The 16,969-nt window shown below is 49.3% G+C and overlaps 1 protein-coding gene across 2 annotated transcripts; it reads left to right on the top strand.

Moving 5' to 3' along the window:
• The first annotated feature begins 1,334 nt into the window (after positions 1-1,334).
• On the top strand, positions 1,335-14,612 carry HBEGF (heparin binding EGF like growth factor). 2 transcript variants are annotated; one of them, XM_059917250.1, is made up of 6 exons: positions 1,335-1,662; positions 1,853-2,026; positions 5,718-5,895; positions 11,783-11,938; positions 12,728-12,818; positions 13,171-14,612. In XM_059917250.1, the coding sequence occupies exons 1-5, from the start codon at positions 1,617-1,619 to the stop codon at positions 12,798-12,800; spliced, it is 627 nt and encodes a 208-aa protein (XP_059773233.1). In that variant the 5' UTR covers positions 1,335-1,616; the 3' UTR covers positions 12,801-12,818; positions 13,171-14,612. The 2 variants fall into 2 exon arrangements, with proteins under 2 accessions (XP_059773233.1, XP_059773234.1); XM_059917251.1 differs by lacking the exons at positions 11,783-11,938; positions 12,728-12,818; positions 13,171-14,612 and adding an exon at positions 6,216-7,506.
• The last annotated feature ends 2,357 nt before the right edge of the window (positions 14,613-16,969 follow it).

The following is a 16,969-nucleotide window of genomic DNA, read 5'->3' as shown; positions in this document are numbered from 1 at the left end:
TCTTCACGGAGCTCTCTACAAAGTAGGCATTATTATTATTGTTATTCCCATTTGAGAGGTGTGGAAACTGAGACTCAGTGAGATTAAATATCTTGTCCAAGGTCACACAGTAAGAAGCAAAGTTAGGATTCCAGCTTAGATCTGTAGTGATTCCAGGGCATTATGGAAACCTAAACCTGGGGAGAGTTGCTAGGGACAAGTTAAGAGGGCAAAGCCCCACTGACCCCTGCAGAAGTGGGGATGGGGAGGGAGAGTGGGATAGACTATGTATAAATAGCAGGCCTGTTTTTATCCCTACACATGGGCTGAATCAGGCAAGCAGCTCTATCTGGCACAATCTGAGGGCTCTGAATGCCAACCCAGCCCTGTGTCATACAACTCCCATCCCAGCGTGTCCCTGGGAGCTGAAATGCCTACTGAGAGAGTCATTTCTTTGGGTCAGGACATTGACTCCAGAAGACCCCTGTAAAAATTCATAAGTTGGAAGAAAAACACATCAATCTCCTAGCACCTGTTGAACGTGGCAACCTAAGCTAGCCAGCTGGGTCCTGTGGGAGGGGGCTCAGCTTTTATGTTGGAGAAGAAGGTGGTGTTCAAAGGCAAGGAAAAGTAGGAGGCTTGTTCCACAGCCTGTGTCTCTCCAATCCCAGAAGCCTGGGGATTATACTCAATAGTTCAAAAATCCTAATGGAGACATTGTCCTCTGGGACAAAGATGGGGAGAAGCCACTCCAGTGGCTGGAAGACTACTACTAACTTCCTTTGCTTTTGCTGGGTTGATACCAGGTGCCTGCAACTGCAACTCTGGTAACCTTGGGCTCACGAGACCTCCTGGCATTCATGTTTCTAATTTTAAATGATAAATGAATTAATTATTATTTACTACTTGATTTATCGGTGGGCAAAGAAGAGGGTTTCTGAAGCTCAGAAGATGACATGGGTGGAGATCTCTGGTTTAGAGCAGGGATGACCGGAGGGACCAGGCCTGGAAGAGGGGAAGGAATGAGGGGTGTCCAAGGGCGAAGCGCAGCTCAGCAGTCCCAAGGCTGCAGCGTGACAAGCTTATCTGGGGAAAGGTAGGAGCTGGTCCCCGCCACCTGCCGGTCAGCAGCCCTACCCACAGTCAGGCCGCGGCTGCCCTGGCCTAGTCCCGAAATATGTGAGCGCCGCCCCCTTCTCCCGCCCCTTTTCCCAGCCGCGCCCACGGGGTCCGGGGCTGGGCGGCAGGCGCCTGGAGCCGGGCGAGAGTCCCAGCGCGGGAGGAGGTGGGGGCGGGGCGGCAGGGGGCGGGGCGGAGCCTCGGCGCCTCCAGGAGCCTTATTCCCGGCCGCAAGCCCGGGAGCGCTCAGTCTACCGAGGGAGCTCCGCGCGGAAGGCAGCTGGCCATTCTGAGTGAGGCTCAAGGGCTCGGGCGGACGGACAGACGGAGTGAATACAGAGACGCCCAGCGGCCGCGAGCTCCGCGCAGATCCCAGCCAGGCTTGCACCCAGAGGCCGGCAGCAGAACGTGCCCGGCAGGGTCTCCTGCGCTCCTACCGCCCGGCTCCCGTGCCAGCGCCCGGTGGCCGCCGCCTCCGAAGTGATTGCTGCCTCGCCGCCTCCGCCGAGTCCGGGACCATGAAGCTGCTGCCGTCGGTGGTGCTGAAGCTCTTTCTGGCTGCAGGTAAGAGGGCTGCCGGGGGTCGGGGGGGATGGGGACGCTCTGTTGGGGACACGGAGGAAGATCGCTGCAGCACCCCCGGCGCGGGCCACTTGGTGGGGCCCGTGCTCCCCGGCAGGCGGGCGCCGGCAGCGGTACGTGGCGACGGGGGTCTGGGCGGGGGTTCTGAAGCGGCCTCGCCCCTCACCCGTAGTGCTCTCGGTGTTGGTGACCGGCGACAGCCTGGAGCGGCTTCGGAGAGGGCTGGCGGCTGGAACCAGCAATCTGGACTCCCCTACTCAATCTACGGACCAGCTGCTGCCCCCGGGAGGTGGCCGAGGCCGGGAAGTCCTGGACTTGGAAGAGACAGACCTGGACCTTTTCAGAGGTGGGTGTGAGGGATGCCCATCCTCGGACCCCGGTGGACAGTTGAAGAATAAGTGGATCTGGCATTTATAACGATTGGGCACACCTGTGGTTTGGGGGTTTTCATGGAGGACCTCAAGGAAAAGCCACTTGGCCTGACAAACTCACTGGGGGGTCCTAGAATGTAGATCCTGTTGTCTTTCTTGCCCAACGTGGTCTCACATGCCACGTTGCTGCCTTTCTGGATACTCTGAGGCAAATTGAAACAGGCAAGGTGTGTGAGGTTGGTACATTCCTCTGAGGTAAGCTGGGTGATAGGAACAAGGAATGGTTGAGATGCTTTCCTTAGAGTTTCTATGAAAAAATGTGCACAAGTCCTAATTCCCACCTCAACTGACTATTATGTACAAAATAAGGTAACAGATGTGGAGATGCTAGGCACATACAAGGTGTGCAGTGTTAGTCTCCTCCATCCACCTGTCTCCAGGTTGGGGAAACAGGGGAACGAGGAACACTTGGTCCCCCCCAGGTTAGGCCAGCACCTCCTCGGGAGGCTGTGAATGCTGAGCACTGGGTCCCTAGAGAGCTGTATTGATATGCTGGGTGTCTACAAATCCTACACAAGCCTGGATACTTCCGGACCACCTTGAGTCCCTGAGAGAGACTCCAAGGGAGGAAGGGCCAAATGGGATCCTTCAACCGGCAGAGGTGCTGTGGCTAAGTAAATACAAGCACAGGGCAGAGTCCAGAGCCTCCAGTATTGCCTGCTTCCTTGCCCCCAGTCACCTGCAGAGATTCTTAAGGGTGGAGCAGGGACTGAGCCCTGGAGCCCCGGAATGACTATATTTGGTTGGAAAGATATCCACCTGTTCTAGCTCCGTCTGCTCCTCTGCCACCCTTCTTCCTTACCCAGAGCTTCCCTTAGGTGCTGTCTCTATTTAGTATACATCAAGGGTCTGCTCCAAAGCTGAGGCTGGGTTCCCACCTTCCATCCTCTCACAGTGGCCCTCTGGGGGGTCACTCCTGGCCTGAACAACCTGGATTCTCCTGGCCCTCTCCTCATAGGCAGGGCAGAGCTGGGCTGTGACTCACCCTCCACCCACACAGCTGCTCCTCCTAGCTCTGCAGACCTGACTCACTGCTCCCTCTCCCCTCAGGAGCCTGGCTGTTACCCTGTCACTCTCTCCCTCCCTTTTCTTTCTTTTTAAAATAAATTTATTTATTTATTTATTTATTTTTGGCTGTGCTGGGTCTTCGTTGCTGCGCGTGGGCTTTTTCTAGTTGCAGGGAGCGGGGGCTACTCTTCATTGTGGTGCTTGGGCTTCTCATTGCGGTGGCTTCTCTTGTTGCAGAGCACGGGCTTTAGGCGTGTGGGCTTCAGTAGTTGGGGCACACGGGCTCAGTAGTTGTGGCTCGTGGGCTCTAGAGTGCAGGCTCAGTAGTGGCGCACGGGCTTAGTTGCTCCGCGGCATGTGGGATCTTCCCAGACCAGGGCTCGAATCCGTTTCCCTTGCATTGGCAGGCGAATTCTTTTTTTTTTTTTTTTTTTGAGGCAGGCGAATTCTTAACCACTGCACCACCAGGGAAGTCCCTCTCCCTCCTTCTTCTGATCGGCTGGGCCCTCCTGCCTCAATTTCACCACAGCCATGGTCACTGGTTTCCTCTGAGCATCTGCCTCACCTTCTGAGTTCTGAAAGGGCCTGGGTCTGCACCAGAGGAAACAAGAGTCTATGGGACTACTGGCATCTGCTTCTTCTTTTTTCTTGGGTTTGCTGGGCAAAGACTAATTTTCAGGTCTAGGAATCTTATCACCTGAAATAAATAACTGTTATCATTTATTAAGTGCCTCCTCTATTCTAGGCACTTAACATGTTATTGTGGGTTAATTAATCCTTGCTGCAACCCTCTGAGATAGGAACACCTGTTCTCCACTTTTTACTGAGAGCTCCAGGGTTCAGAGAGATTAAGTGACTTGCCCAAGATCACATGGCTGAAATTCGAACACGGGTCTGCTGACTTCAGAGCCCATTCATTGTCTCATTCCTGGCTCAGCATCCCAGGTGCTCTGGGCTTGTCTGGAAGAGGGGACTGGGTTGTGTGAGGCAGCTTGGTGTGCTGGGAAAGAGCACTGGATATGGAGTCCAGAGACCACATTTCAGATCCCCAAACTGTAGGACCTTGGGCAAGTCACTGCCTTTCGGGACCTCAAGTTTTTCATCTGAAAATGGAAAGCCATATTTTTTGAAGTCAATTCCACCTTGAGGATCCTAGGACTCCAGTCTAATGTATGATGCTCATCCTTCTGCCAGACATGTGGCTATAGCCATAGACAGCAGGCACATTTTTTCTGCTGGGACAGGGGAGGGGAGACTTGTGTCAGACCCCTGGGCTGATGGGCATAGCCCATGATCAGTCCCAGCTGGATGTCTGTGTGAGGTTGTTTTTCCCTTTTTAAGTGTGGAAAGAATGGGGAGAGTTATCATTGTTCTAGTTCCTTCTGATAGTTCTTTACTTTCCATCTTTCTGCTTCTTGTGCACTGTACTCCCCATCCTAGGGAGCTATAAACAGGACATCTGGGGATAAATGTAAATGGACCTTTGAGAGAAGTGGTAAGCTGCAAATAGCACACAGAGCAGGGTAAATTTTTGCTTGATATCAAAAAAGCAAGGCTCTTTGAAATTAGCACACTATTGTAAATCAACTATAGATCAATAAAAATATTTTTAAAATTAAAAAAAATTTAAAAAGCTAAAACAGCAAATCTCTGACCAGGGGTGGCCTGCTTGCTGTCACTGAGCCTGGTTCTGCTCTGGGATCATGGTACGCTGCTGCTAATGGGTACCCCAGAGAGGACCACCTGGACATGGGCACTGTTCTTATTTTAGGAGCCTCTTCCCTCTAAAATACCCTCCAAGTACCTTCTCCAGAAGCAATTTTTTATCTCTGACGCTGTCTTCCTACAAATGGGTCACTGAGTGCAGCATCAGGAAATGAGGCTGATTTAAGGCCAAAATAGAACCAAGTGGGCGTGGGGGAGTAGGAGATGAGGATGGACAGTGGGGTGGGGATGAGGTCAGTAGAATTGCCCAATCAGCTGCAGTTACTCAACAGAAGCTAGCATTCTTAGAATGAGGTCCTATTTTTTTTTTTAGTGTCACTTGGACCCAGTAGTCTTTTTTTTTTTTTTTTAACATCTTTACTGGAGTATAATTGCTTTACAATGGTGTGTTAATTTCTGCTGTATAACAAAGTGAATCAGCTATACATATACATACATCCTCTTATCCCCTCCCTCTTGCGTCTCCCTCCCACCTCTCTAGGTTGACACAAAGCACTGAGCTGATCTCCCTGTGCTATGTGGCTGCTTCCCACTAGCTATCTGTTTTACATTTGGTAGTGTGTATATGTCCATGCCACTCTCTCACTTCGTCCCAGCTTACCCATCCCACTCCCCGTGTCCTCAAGTCCATAGAATGAGGTCCTTAAACTGAGTTTATGAAATGCCTTCCTTGGGACCCCCCAGCCTCTACTTCCTCCACCACTTTTGGGAGGTCTGCCCAGTCTTCCTTCAGCTCTTGGGAGGCACTGAGCCGAGAGGCCTTCCCAGGCCTCTGACTTCAGGTAGGATCAAAATGTCCTTCCAGACACTGTGCTGTTCTGATTTTTTCCCCTGAGGAAGTCAAAGACTTAACAGGGTACTTTTCTACTGCAGCTGCTTTCTCTTCCAAGCCACAAGCTCTGGCCACACCGAGCAAGGAGGAGCGTGGGAAAAGAAAGAAGAAAGGCAAGGGGTTAGGGAAGAAGAGAGACCCATGTCTTCGGAAATACAAGGACTTCTGCATCCACGGAGAATGCAAATACGTGAAGGAGCTCCGGGCTCCATCCTGCATGTAAGTGTCTCTTCCCCGGGGCTGACTGTTAACAGCTCACTCTTTGTCAGCCTGGTGGCTGTTCCTGGTTGTCACTGTTCCTTGAATTCATAAATCCACTCAGTTTCTTCTCAACCTCTGGGAGGAAGTTGGGAGGAGGGGAAATATTTTTAGTCAGCGGAAGAGGCTCCCCCCAGCATAGGATGCAATTTCCTGTGGCGTGGGTTTGTGACGCTCTTTCATCTTTGGGGGCATTTCCTGCTTGCTCAGAAATGAGCACATGCTAGGAGAGCTGACACCTGAAGGCAGGTTCTTCATTTCTGCCTCATGCCCTACTCCAGATGGGAGAAGCCAGTAGGAAACATGGCAGAGTGGGGCTCCTGGGTGGAGTGGAGCTCCCGTGGCCTTCTTTCCCAAGTCCTGCAGGTAGGTATGAGGTGCATTTGGATATGTGCTATGCAGGTATGTGTACTCAGACATATGTGCATGTGAGTGAGCAAATGTGGGTTGATTCTAAGACATGGCAGGACTGTAGAGAAAGCAATCATTGTGGAGCAAGGAGAAGCCCCTCCTCCCTTCTTCCTCACCCTGGCGAGGGCCAGGAGGTGGGGGACATGGTGGGTATTGACCTTTGGCTATGGGGGTGGGAGAACACTTCCTTTGTGTAAGATTAACGGAAAATAGAACCCAACTCAGTAGGCATCAGCCCCCGGTCAGGCAGCACCACCCCTTCCCTGGGCAGGGGTGTGGGTGGAGAGGCCATGGGTTCCCCAGCCACTCTGCTAGGCCAAGCCCAGCAAATGGCTGCCTTGGCAACCCCTCAGGGGTGACGACACTGCCATGCTCTGTGGCAGGCATAATGTCGCCACTGTGCCTGAGACCAACACCCACATCAGGCTGTAAACATGCACTCTCTTCTGCTGGGCCTGAGTTTCTGTGGAGTGGCAGCCTCGGTGACCTGGGAGACTCTGGACAGAGTCAGGAGATTGCTGTGTGCACACCGCTTCCCAGCCTGTCAAGAAGGCTGGCTGCCTCGCGTCTCTTCTGCCGTGATTGGTACAGCTCCTTCGGGGTTTTTTTAAAGCTTCCTTGTCCCATCTGATCTCATATAGCAGAGTTGCCCTGTATTTGGCAATTGTCAGACAGACCCATCACCCCCCTCCATGTCTACAGTCACTTGTGCATCCTCTCCTTTCATATCCGTGTCAAGAGCTTGGTATTGGAGGGGGTTGCTTAAGAGTGACCTAGACAGTGGGAGGGAGATGCAAGAGGGAGGAAGTATGGGGATATATGTATACATATAGCTGATTCCCTTTGTTATACAGCAGAAACTAACACAATATTGTAAAGAAATTACACTCCAATAAAGATGTTAAAAAAAAAAAAAAGAGTGACCTAGACAGTCCCCAAATTATTCTTCCAGAAGTCTTGAGACAGGGTAGGGAATATTTGTCCTAAATTTGTAAACTGGCCTCATTAGCACAGGGTGGAGGCAGTGACTCTGAGCGTAGTCAAGATGGATCGAGGCCAGAAATCTGTCTCGGCCGAACTGGTCCAGGGCGTTGGTGGACGGACTTCCACCGCTCAGCTGAGAACCCTTTTAAGGCTGCTCTCCTGGAGAGCTGAGCTTGACTGACGACCTAATCCCAGAGAACCTAGATAGTGGTGTCCAGGGTCAAGGTGACCCTAGGGATGGTGATGGTAACTGTGACAGTGCCTTCCTTCCTTTGCCCTGGAGCTTTACAGTTTACATTTAATATGAGTTGAGCCCAACAGGTCTCTGTTGAGCACCTACTTGGTGCCAGCTATTCTAGGGGACGGGAAAATACAGCCCTGTATTCTCAAAAGCCCTCTGCTGGGTAGGCAGAGCTTGCTGTCTGTACTTGAAAGATGAGGATGGGGCTTCCCTGGTGGCGCAGTGGTTAAGAATCTGCCTGCCAATGCAGGGGACACGGGTTCGAGCCCTGGTCTGGGAAGATCCCACATGCCGCGGAGCGACTAAGCCCGTGAGCCGCAACTACAGAGCCTGCGCGTCTGGAGTCTGTGCTCCTCAACGGGAGAGGCCCGCGCACCGTGATGAAAAGTAGCCCCCGCTCGCTGCAACTGGAGAAAGCCCTCGCACAGAAACGAAGACCCAACATAGCCAAAATTAAAAAATATAAATAAATAAAAAAAAAAAAAAAAGAAAGAAAAAAAGATGAGGAAACTGGAGCCCGGAAGTAGGAAGTGATTTGTCTGAGATCAACAGCTAAATAAAGTGTGTGGAAACAGGACAGGCACTCAGGTGCCTGACTTCCAGTCCAACATGCTTTTCATGCCCCCAGGCTGCACTGGGTGTTGGATTGCGTCCTTCTTCCCTGTCTGTTCTTACAGAGTTGGAGCATGACTTTACAGAGGGCAGCTATTATACTAGAGGTCTCCGAAGGCTTTTACTAATTGAAGAGCATGGAATCTGATGTGAAGACTCTGTATCTGCTTCCTAGGCAGATTTTCAAGGGGCTGGATTCTGTGTCTGGCTTGGCTGCCTCCTGCCTCCTGCCCTTGGTACTCAGGGCAGAAGGCAGCAAGAAGACACAGAGCTCCTGGTTTGGGAGAATGTGACATCTGGGCACCTACATCTGGGACGCTTTGTGGCTCCTTCTTGCCTCCAGACCCAGCAACCACCAGCCGGGGTGTGTCAGGCTGCCGTGGTGAGCTTGAGGCTGGCCAGCTTCCTAAACCGCCCTCTGCAGCCATCACCCACAGGAAAACCCTTTTGTGTCACCAGCCAAAAGTTGCCCTCAAAGAGCAGTTTCCTGGGGCTCCTGATGAGCTGCTGACCCAGAAACTGGCTGCAAAGTTTCCTGTGGCTGGAGGAAACCTGGGGACAGTTAGCCTGACGAGGACTCAGAGCTGGAAGAGAGACAGGCCTGAAGGCTCTACTTGGCCTCACTGCCCAGATGCCAAGAAGGAATGGCGAGCCCCCTTCTCTTTGGCTCCATCTGACTTTGGTGCTCCCTTCCTCAGGATATGGGCAGTATCCTCCGGAATCTGATTATATAGTAACTCCCACACATGTGGGACTTGGCCTTTTATTAAGTGCTTTTATTTGTATTATCTCATTTGATCTTCACAAAGCTCTAGTGAGATAGGCATTTATCATTCCTGCCTTTCACATGAGAAAACTGAAGCTTGGAAACGCGACCGTAACTTGCTCCAGATCACCTGGCTAGAAATAGCAGCAGGACCAGTCTGGAACTCATGTATTCTGAGTCCCCTCCACCAAATGGTGCCCCCTCCACCTCCTGGGGTGGAGGAATCCAATTTGGAAGATGTCTCTGTACTCTAGAGGGTCCTTGCTTCTGCTGTAATACAAGTTCTGAAATGGGCCACAGATGTGGGTAGGAGGAACACATCCCGGTTTGATGGGTCACTGGCTCTGGGCAAGACACACGATCTTACCCTCACCCTGGGATGCTTGGAATGCTCCTTCCCTGGGGGAGCCAGAAGTTGTCTGCAAAGGGAGGGGGACGTGGGTAATATTAGGATGTTTACATTATTATCCTTTTGACTCAGGGTGGGGGTGGAGGGATTATGTAACTGAATTGCGGGACTCTGAGGCCAAGCTTTATTTCTATCATCTGAGTAAGTACCTGTGGGGTTTGAATGATGGGCTGGAAGTGAAAAACAGACTCAACTTCAGCTTCCCTCCCCGCAGGAAAGCACAGTCTCTGAAGTCAGCCAGACTGCTGGGTCAAATCCTGGCTCTACCACTCACTACCTGTGTAATCTTGGGCAGGTTATATAATAGAAGTTTAGCCTCAGTCTCTTCATCTTTAAAATGGGGATAGTAACTCCTACTTCATAGAGATGTTTTTAAGATTACATGAAATGATCCTTGTAAAGCAATTAGCACAGAGTACTTGGCTCATAGTAAGCCTATGTAAGTAAAATGTAAGTAAGCCTATGTAAGTAATGTATAAGCCTATAAGTAAGTAATGTGTGCTATTAATTGTTATTTATCATTCAAGATAACAGTAATAATAACTGAGAGAGCAGAGTTAGACCGCTCTCTGTTTCTGCTCCAGAAACCCATCAAGCCCATTAGATATGTGTTTCCTTGGGGTAACCTACACTGTTCAGAATGGAAAGAATTATGAATTTGGAATTTGGCCCTTCTGCTCCCTAGTTGTGAAACGTTTCGCAAATCATTTACTCTCTCTGACCCTAATCTTAGTCTTTCAATACGTAAAAGAGGTTATACCTGGCTACCAGGGTGTTATGAGTCTCAGTTAAGCTAGTCGATAAGGATAGTGTCTTATAAACTGTAAAGTGCTTTGAACAAGTGATTTTCCAGGGGTGCTCCTAAGAGCATCCTCTATGTCCTGGCAGGATAGGGGTCATTGTTTTGTCCACCTGGGCCAATGGGACAGATGCATGGAGAGGCTGCGCAAGGAGCTGTGTGCTCTGCTGTGGGCCTGACCTACATTTATCCTGCAGTGAGATGGTTCCCCGAAACACCCAGGAGGAGCTGGGAAGGGAAGAGGTGCTGGGCAGGAAGGCAGGGGCGGCCCGGCCCCTGGGTCTGATAGGTCTGCTCGTTGGAACTTTCCTGATACCTCTCGGCAGGAAGAAGGGATTCCTTGCTCTAAGGAACCAGATGCCTAACCTTTTCCCCAGAGGATGTGCAGTTCAGATTAGAGGGCCACCGGGTTCTCGGTGCTTCCTTCAGCAGTTAGTGGCCTAAAGTCCCCAGGCAGACAGTGCCACTGCATCCCCGAATGGGCATTTATGGATGTGTGTGGGCAGCACACTGAGCTCACCGTCAGACAATCTGTGGCTATGTCTCTGCCCTGCTGTGTGACTGTGGAGAAAATAGCTCTGCCTTTCTGTAACATGGGCTCCTGCCTACATCAAAGGATCTCTGGGACGCTCAGATAAAGAAAGGGATGTGAGGGAATTCCCTGGCAGTCCAGTGGTTAGGACCGCGCTTTCACTGCTGAGGGCCTGGGTTCAATCCCTGGTCGGGGAACTAAGATCCCACAAGCCGCGCCGTGCAGCTCCCCCGCAAAAAAAGAAAGGGACGTGAATGTGCTTGTTCAACTGTAGGCACTTCTCAGTCTTCCCAAGGGCTTCCAGGAAAAGTTTTGTGTTAGAAGAGGCGGTTGCCATCTGATTTATTTCTTGAGTAAGAAAAGCCAAGGGTTTTTTTCTGACATTCTAAAATGTACTGGCAGGACAGCTAGGCAAGAAGATGTTTTCTCGGTTTGTTTGCTTTGTCCTGGGATGAAGTAGGCCTGATAGCCCAGCGTTCAGAGGCCAAAGGCCAAAATTCAGCTTTCAAGTTGGGCCTTGCACCCAGGGGGAGCTGGGAGTTAAATGAAGGAAACTTGAGAAAAATGACTTCTGGCAAAGGAACAGGGCCTATTAATAGGCTGGGCAGTGGCAGAGGGACTGGACGCTGGAAGCATTGGTGGGGAAGGCTGGGTTTATTTCTGGGTCAGAGCGTTGAGGGGCCTCACTACAGGGAGTGATACTGAATCCCCTCAGTTCAACCCACCAGCTCTTTAGCCCAAGTCCTCTGAACATTTTAACACACATGTAATTAATCATCCACGCGTGGAACAATCTAGCCAAGACCTGAAGTCCTCCTTTGCTTTTTCCCTGCCTGGAGCAGGAATTTTGTGCCAGAGAACCAAAGGGAATGAAGAAGGGGAGGGCGTGGAGTGAAGGAGGAAGGCCACAGAGCCTTTAGAGGGGCTTCTAAAGAGTCTTGTACTAGAGAAGGCTAGAGGAAGGACAGGCATCACAGTTGGGGACTGACAGGCTGAAGCTGTGAGGAGTGGGCTGTGGCTTATGTAGGTGGCCCATTGCCAAGAGTGAAGCCAAACCACTAACTTCATCTCTGCTTTGTTCTGTTTTGAACCAGCTGCCACCCGGGTTACCATGGAGAGAGGTGCCATGGGCTGAGCCTCCCAGTGAAAAATCGTTTATATACGTATGATCACACCACCATCCTGGTTGTGGTGGTCGTGGTGCTGTCATCCGTCTGTCTGCTGGTCATCGTGGGGCTTCTCATGTTTTGGTGAGTGTTACAGGCTGTTTTTGCAAATCACTTCTATTCCTCCTCCTCCAGGATCTTCTACCTGATGGTCACATGAGCCCTCTAAACCCCCAAATCCTGGGCTAGGAGTCTGACTAACATTCCTGGGTACAGGCTCTCCAAGAACCTGGCTTCTCTGGTATGACATATGTCCAGTGTCTAGAGCCCAGGGCAAAAATTGTCAGGCCACAGGAGGTCCTGCTTCTCACAGCAGGCTCAGCAACCTACCCATGGAGCCACATCTTCACACAGTTCGTTTTCCTGACTCTGTTCTCTGATGGCATTAGGGTGTGGTTTGGTAGTCAGGGCATGGGTGGTGCTATTGGTGTATCCTTCCAAATCTGAGGCATCTAGTCCCCAGGCCATGCTTTCAATCCAGCTTATGTTCTAGACTGAGGAGACCTACTAAGCACTCTGTGCCCATTTACAAGCAGTGCAACTCATCTGTTGTGAGACCTGGATCAAGTTACCTGTCTTTCTAAGGGTTGTAATCTTTCAGTGATTGTAATCTCTGTTCCCCTACCTCATAAAGATGTTGTGAGGATTGTATAAATGAGGTGAAGGTTCTTAGCAAATTGTAGCCTGCCATTAGAGAGAGGCATCCTTTGGGGCAGTTGGACCTTTGGCCAGAGGTCTGTTGAGCTGCTGTATCCTCTGGGCTTTTCCAAGTATGGAGAGAATCACTGGGCCAGAATCTTTTGGAAGGACAGCTCTGGGGCCTGCACCCTGTTGTAGCAGGCAGAGCTTGCTCAGAAAACTTACTTTCCTCAGGTACCACAGGAGAGGAGGTTATGATGTGGAAAATGAAGAGAAAGTGAAATTGGGCATGACTACGTCCCACTGAGAGAAACCTGTGCTCAAGGTAATGGTCCATCCTTTGCCCCATGGTACCATCACCAGCTTTCCCAGATCTGTTTCTAGGCGTGCTGAAGTCTTCTCTTGACCTAGGAGTTAGGGGGCGGGCTACTATGGAGTCAGGGTCCCACTGCAGAATTGTTTTCAAAAAGTTCTCGGTGCTGCATCTCCACTTAGGGTGGAAGTTGCTAGAGAGATACCCAAGACCAATGCCTGAGAAGACAGCTTCTCTCGTCCTCGTCTCTTCTCCTTCCCACCCCTTCCCAGAAGATCTTTCCACTTCTTAAAGCTGGACCCAGGAGACTCTTAAGACCTCTTGAGCTGGCTGCAGCTTTAAATGCCTTCTTCTTGTGCTTTAGGAATCAGCTGGGGACTGCTACCTCTGAGAAGATACAAGTTGATCACAGACTCTGCAGAGGGGAAAGACTTCACAACTAGCCATGAAGATTCCTTCATCCCCAGTTGCCATCTAAATTGGGCCTCCCATAACTGCTTTGCCAAAATACGAGAGCCTTCAAGTGCCAAACAGAATATGTCCAGTGGAATCTGGGTCAGAAGAAAGCAAAAGTGAGGGACCTTCGTGCCCTTCTGATTCTCCTCCACCAAGCCCTACTTACCCCCATAAGTTTGTTTAAACACTTATCTTCTGGATTAAAATGCCAGTTAAATTCCATATGCTCCAGGATCTTTGCCTGAAAAAAAAGAAGGAGAGGAAGAAAAAGATTCGGGGACTGGAAGAAAGTAACAAAGATTGAGAAGCCATGTACTCAAGAGGCCACCAAGGGATCTGCCATTTGGACCCTTCAGTGCTGGATTTGATGAGTTAACTGTGAAATACCATAAACCTGAGAACTCTGAATTTTGGGACTTCTACCCAGATGGAAAAATAACAACTATTTTTGTTTGTTTGTTTGTTTGTAAAATGCCTCTTAAATTATATATTTATTTTATTCTATGTATGTTAATTTATTTAGTTTTTAACAATCTAACAATAATATTTCAAGTGCCTAGACTGTTACTTTGGCAATTTCCTGGCCCTCCATCCTGCATCCCCCACCATCTGGCTCAGCATTACTCTCCTCTGCTGCAAATGTGAGATGGCTCTGTGATCCATCTGTAGTAATCTATTGTCTGTCCACATTTCGGAAGATCTTCCACGATCTGAGTGCCACAGGGGGAGTTCTGTATGGTCAGGATGTGATGTAGGAACTAACTTTGTCAGATCCACTCTATGAGTTGGACGGCAGTCTTGCCTAGGCGATTGTGTCTACCGTTTGTGTTTTGAAAGCCCAAGGTGCTGATGTCAAGATGTAACAGATATCGGTATTCCCCTGTGTCCTCTCCCTGCCCAGTCTCAGAAGAAGTTGGGCTTCCATGCCTGCAGCTTTCCTGGCCCCTCACCCTCCATGGGCCCAGGTCCACAGAGTGGGAACTCACTGTCCTTTGTGTCAAGACATTTCTCTTATCCTGCCATTCTTCTGGTGCTACTCCATGCAGGGGTCAATGCAGCAGAGGATAATCTAGAAAAGGTATTAACAAAGAAAAAGGCTGAGGAGGAACAGGAAACATTGGAGCTGACTGTTCTTAGTAATTGATAACCTACCAGTTGCTACAGAGAAGGTTGGAGGTGAGGAGGGCTTTTGTGTAAACCCACCCACCTAACCAAAACTACAAAGGTATGCTGTCGTGGTCCCTTCTGGAAGTTTCTGGTGCCATTACTGAACTGTTACAAACCTGAATTTCCAAACCTGGTTTATATTTATACTTTGCAATTCAAATAAAGATAACCCTTACTCCATAACCTTCTGTCTGCTTGTTTTAACTGGGAGCTAGTTTAACGTAGGTATTTTCTAAGCCCATAAATAGCCCAGGCCTATTTATGTAAACTATCTCAGTATCCCCAACAACCCTATGTAGGAGGTACTATTGTCCCATTTTTCCAGAATCGGAAACTGAGGCTTGGAGAGGTTAGGTAACTTGCCCGAGGATACACAGTTGGTAAGTGAGAGAGCTGCAACTGGTAATCTGATTCTAATCATTTGTCTTAGTACTTATATCATACCATCTCTGAGACAGGAGAGAATAGATCTTTCACATAGGAAGTTGGGCTGGCTGTAACCGGGAAAGACATCTGCCCATTCAGTGGGCAGACCCTGGCATCAGGGCCTATGCTGTCTGTGCAAGCAGGCATTGCTCCTGGAGGAAACAAGTCACCTTTGACTCCCCTCTCATGCTCCACATTCCATCTATCATCTATCAGCAAATCTCGTCAGACCTACCTTTTGGATATTTGCTGAATGCAGCCACTTCTCATCACTGTCACTATCATCACCCCAGTCCAATTCACCATCATCTCTTACCCAGACTTTTTTTTTTTTTTTTAACTTTCGGCTGCGCCACGTGGCTTGCGGGATCTTAGTTCCCCAGCCAGGGATTGAAACTGTGCCCTTAGCTGTGAAAGCGCAGAGTCCTAACCACAGGACCACCAGAGAATTCCCTCTTACCCAGACTCTTGTGGTGGCCTCCTGTCTCCTTTCTTCCACCTTACTCCCATATAGCCCATTTCCAACATAATAGCCAGTGATCATTTAAAACATAATCCAGATCTTGCAGGCCTTCTCTGACTACCTTATTATACGATAACACATTCCTCTCCCACCCCACTCCTCTTACTCTCCTTATTATTCTGCTTTATTTTTCTTCATTGCCCTCATCACCACTAACATATTCTTATTTGTTTTTGTCTACCTCTTCCTACTAGAATGCTAGCTCCATGAAGATAGGGGTGTGTACATTGCTCCAATCCCAGATGGTAAAAGAGTGCAATTGAGTTGTAGGCACACAATATTTGTTATGTGGATGAATGAATACAAGAAATGACTAAAATCCAATCCAAGGCCAGCAAGTGGACAGGTATGTGATGCAGTGCTGCCCTGGAAGTGTGATTGGGTTTAAAGAAGGGCATTTGCTGGGGAGGATGGATGGGGATGACAGGATGAATGGAATTTGGGACGGGTCATGTTGTCCTGGATAGAGTGGAAGCAGAGACCTCCACTGGGAGGCCGTTAGACAAGTGCTACTGGATGCCCCCTCCTCATCCTCTTCTCTTTGAGAGTTGTGACATTGTGAAGTTTCTCCGGGAGCCCACAGAGAGATCTTACATGTACTTTGACTGTCCAAAGCTGAACATATGCATACCCTATAACCCAGCAATTCCACTTCCAGTGATATACACAAGAGAAATTAGTACATATGCTCACCAAAAGATATGTACAAGAGTGATCTTAGCATTATTTGCAATAACTGAAAACTGGAAACTACCCCAATACTCATCAGTATTTGATGGTGAGATGAATAAATACATTGTGGTATATCTATACAATGAAATATTAAATAGCAGTATGGATGAATCTCACAACATACTGCTGAGTCAAACAAGCCAGACACAAAAGGATACGTTCCGTGTGATCCCATTTATTTAAAATTTTAAAACAGGCGAAACCCATCTATGGGGAAAGAAATTAGGAAAGGGATTACTATTGGGATTGATAATGACTGGAAGGGGGAAGATAGGGGAACTTCTGGTGTTCTGATAATGTTATATTCTAAGATTTAGGTACTGGCTTCCCACGTGCACCTCACTTTGAGAAAATTCATTGAGTATGATTTGTGCATCTCTCTACAGGTATTAAACTTCAATAAAAGGATACTTAAAAACTTTGGTAGGGGACTCTTTTGCTGTTTGCATTATATAAAGCTCTGTAAAGTACCAATGTATTACTTCGGTAGTCAGAGAAAATGGTACAGAAATAACTCTGGAGCAATGAGTTACTTTGAACTCTTTGTGGGGCTCCCTTTCCTGCCTCTAAGCTTCAAGCCTCCAGTCCTCACTCAGGGCTGGGCTTTTCCGAGCACACTGTTTCTCCAGCTAATGTTTCCTGTGGGTTCTGGGCTTCCTGCTTTTCAGCTGGTCTCTCCTCCTGCCCCTGCTGCTGATAAAAGCTCTCCTTGGCTTCACTGGAGCTCCCCTGGGCATCTACTTGGCTGATACAGTGACTCTGGGAGCCTCTGAACCAGCAGCCACTTCTCAAGATTGGCCAGCAGAAGAGATTGGGCCCTTGTGAGTACTGAGAAACATCTGCCTCTTCTCTGTGAGCT

Source organism: Balaenoptera ricei, chromosome 3 (genome assembly GCF_028023285.1).
Source record: "Balaenoptera ricei isolate mBalRic1 chromosome 3, mBalRic1.hap2, whole genome shotgun sequence".
In the NCBI taxonomy this organism is placed as follows: domain Eukaryota; kingdom Metazoa; phylum Chordata; class Mammalia; order Artiodactyla; family Balaenopteridae; genus Balaenoptera; species Balaenoptera ricei.
Note: the sequence above shows the minus strand (reverse complement) of the source record. Positions and strands in the feature narration are given on the sequence as shown.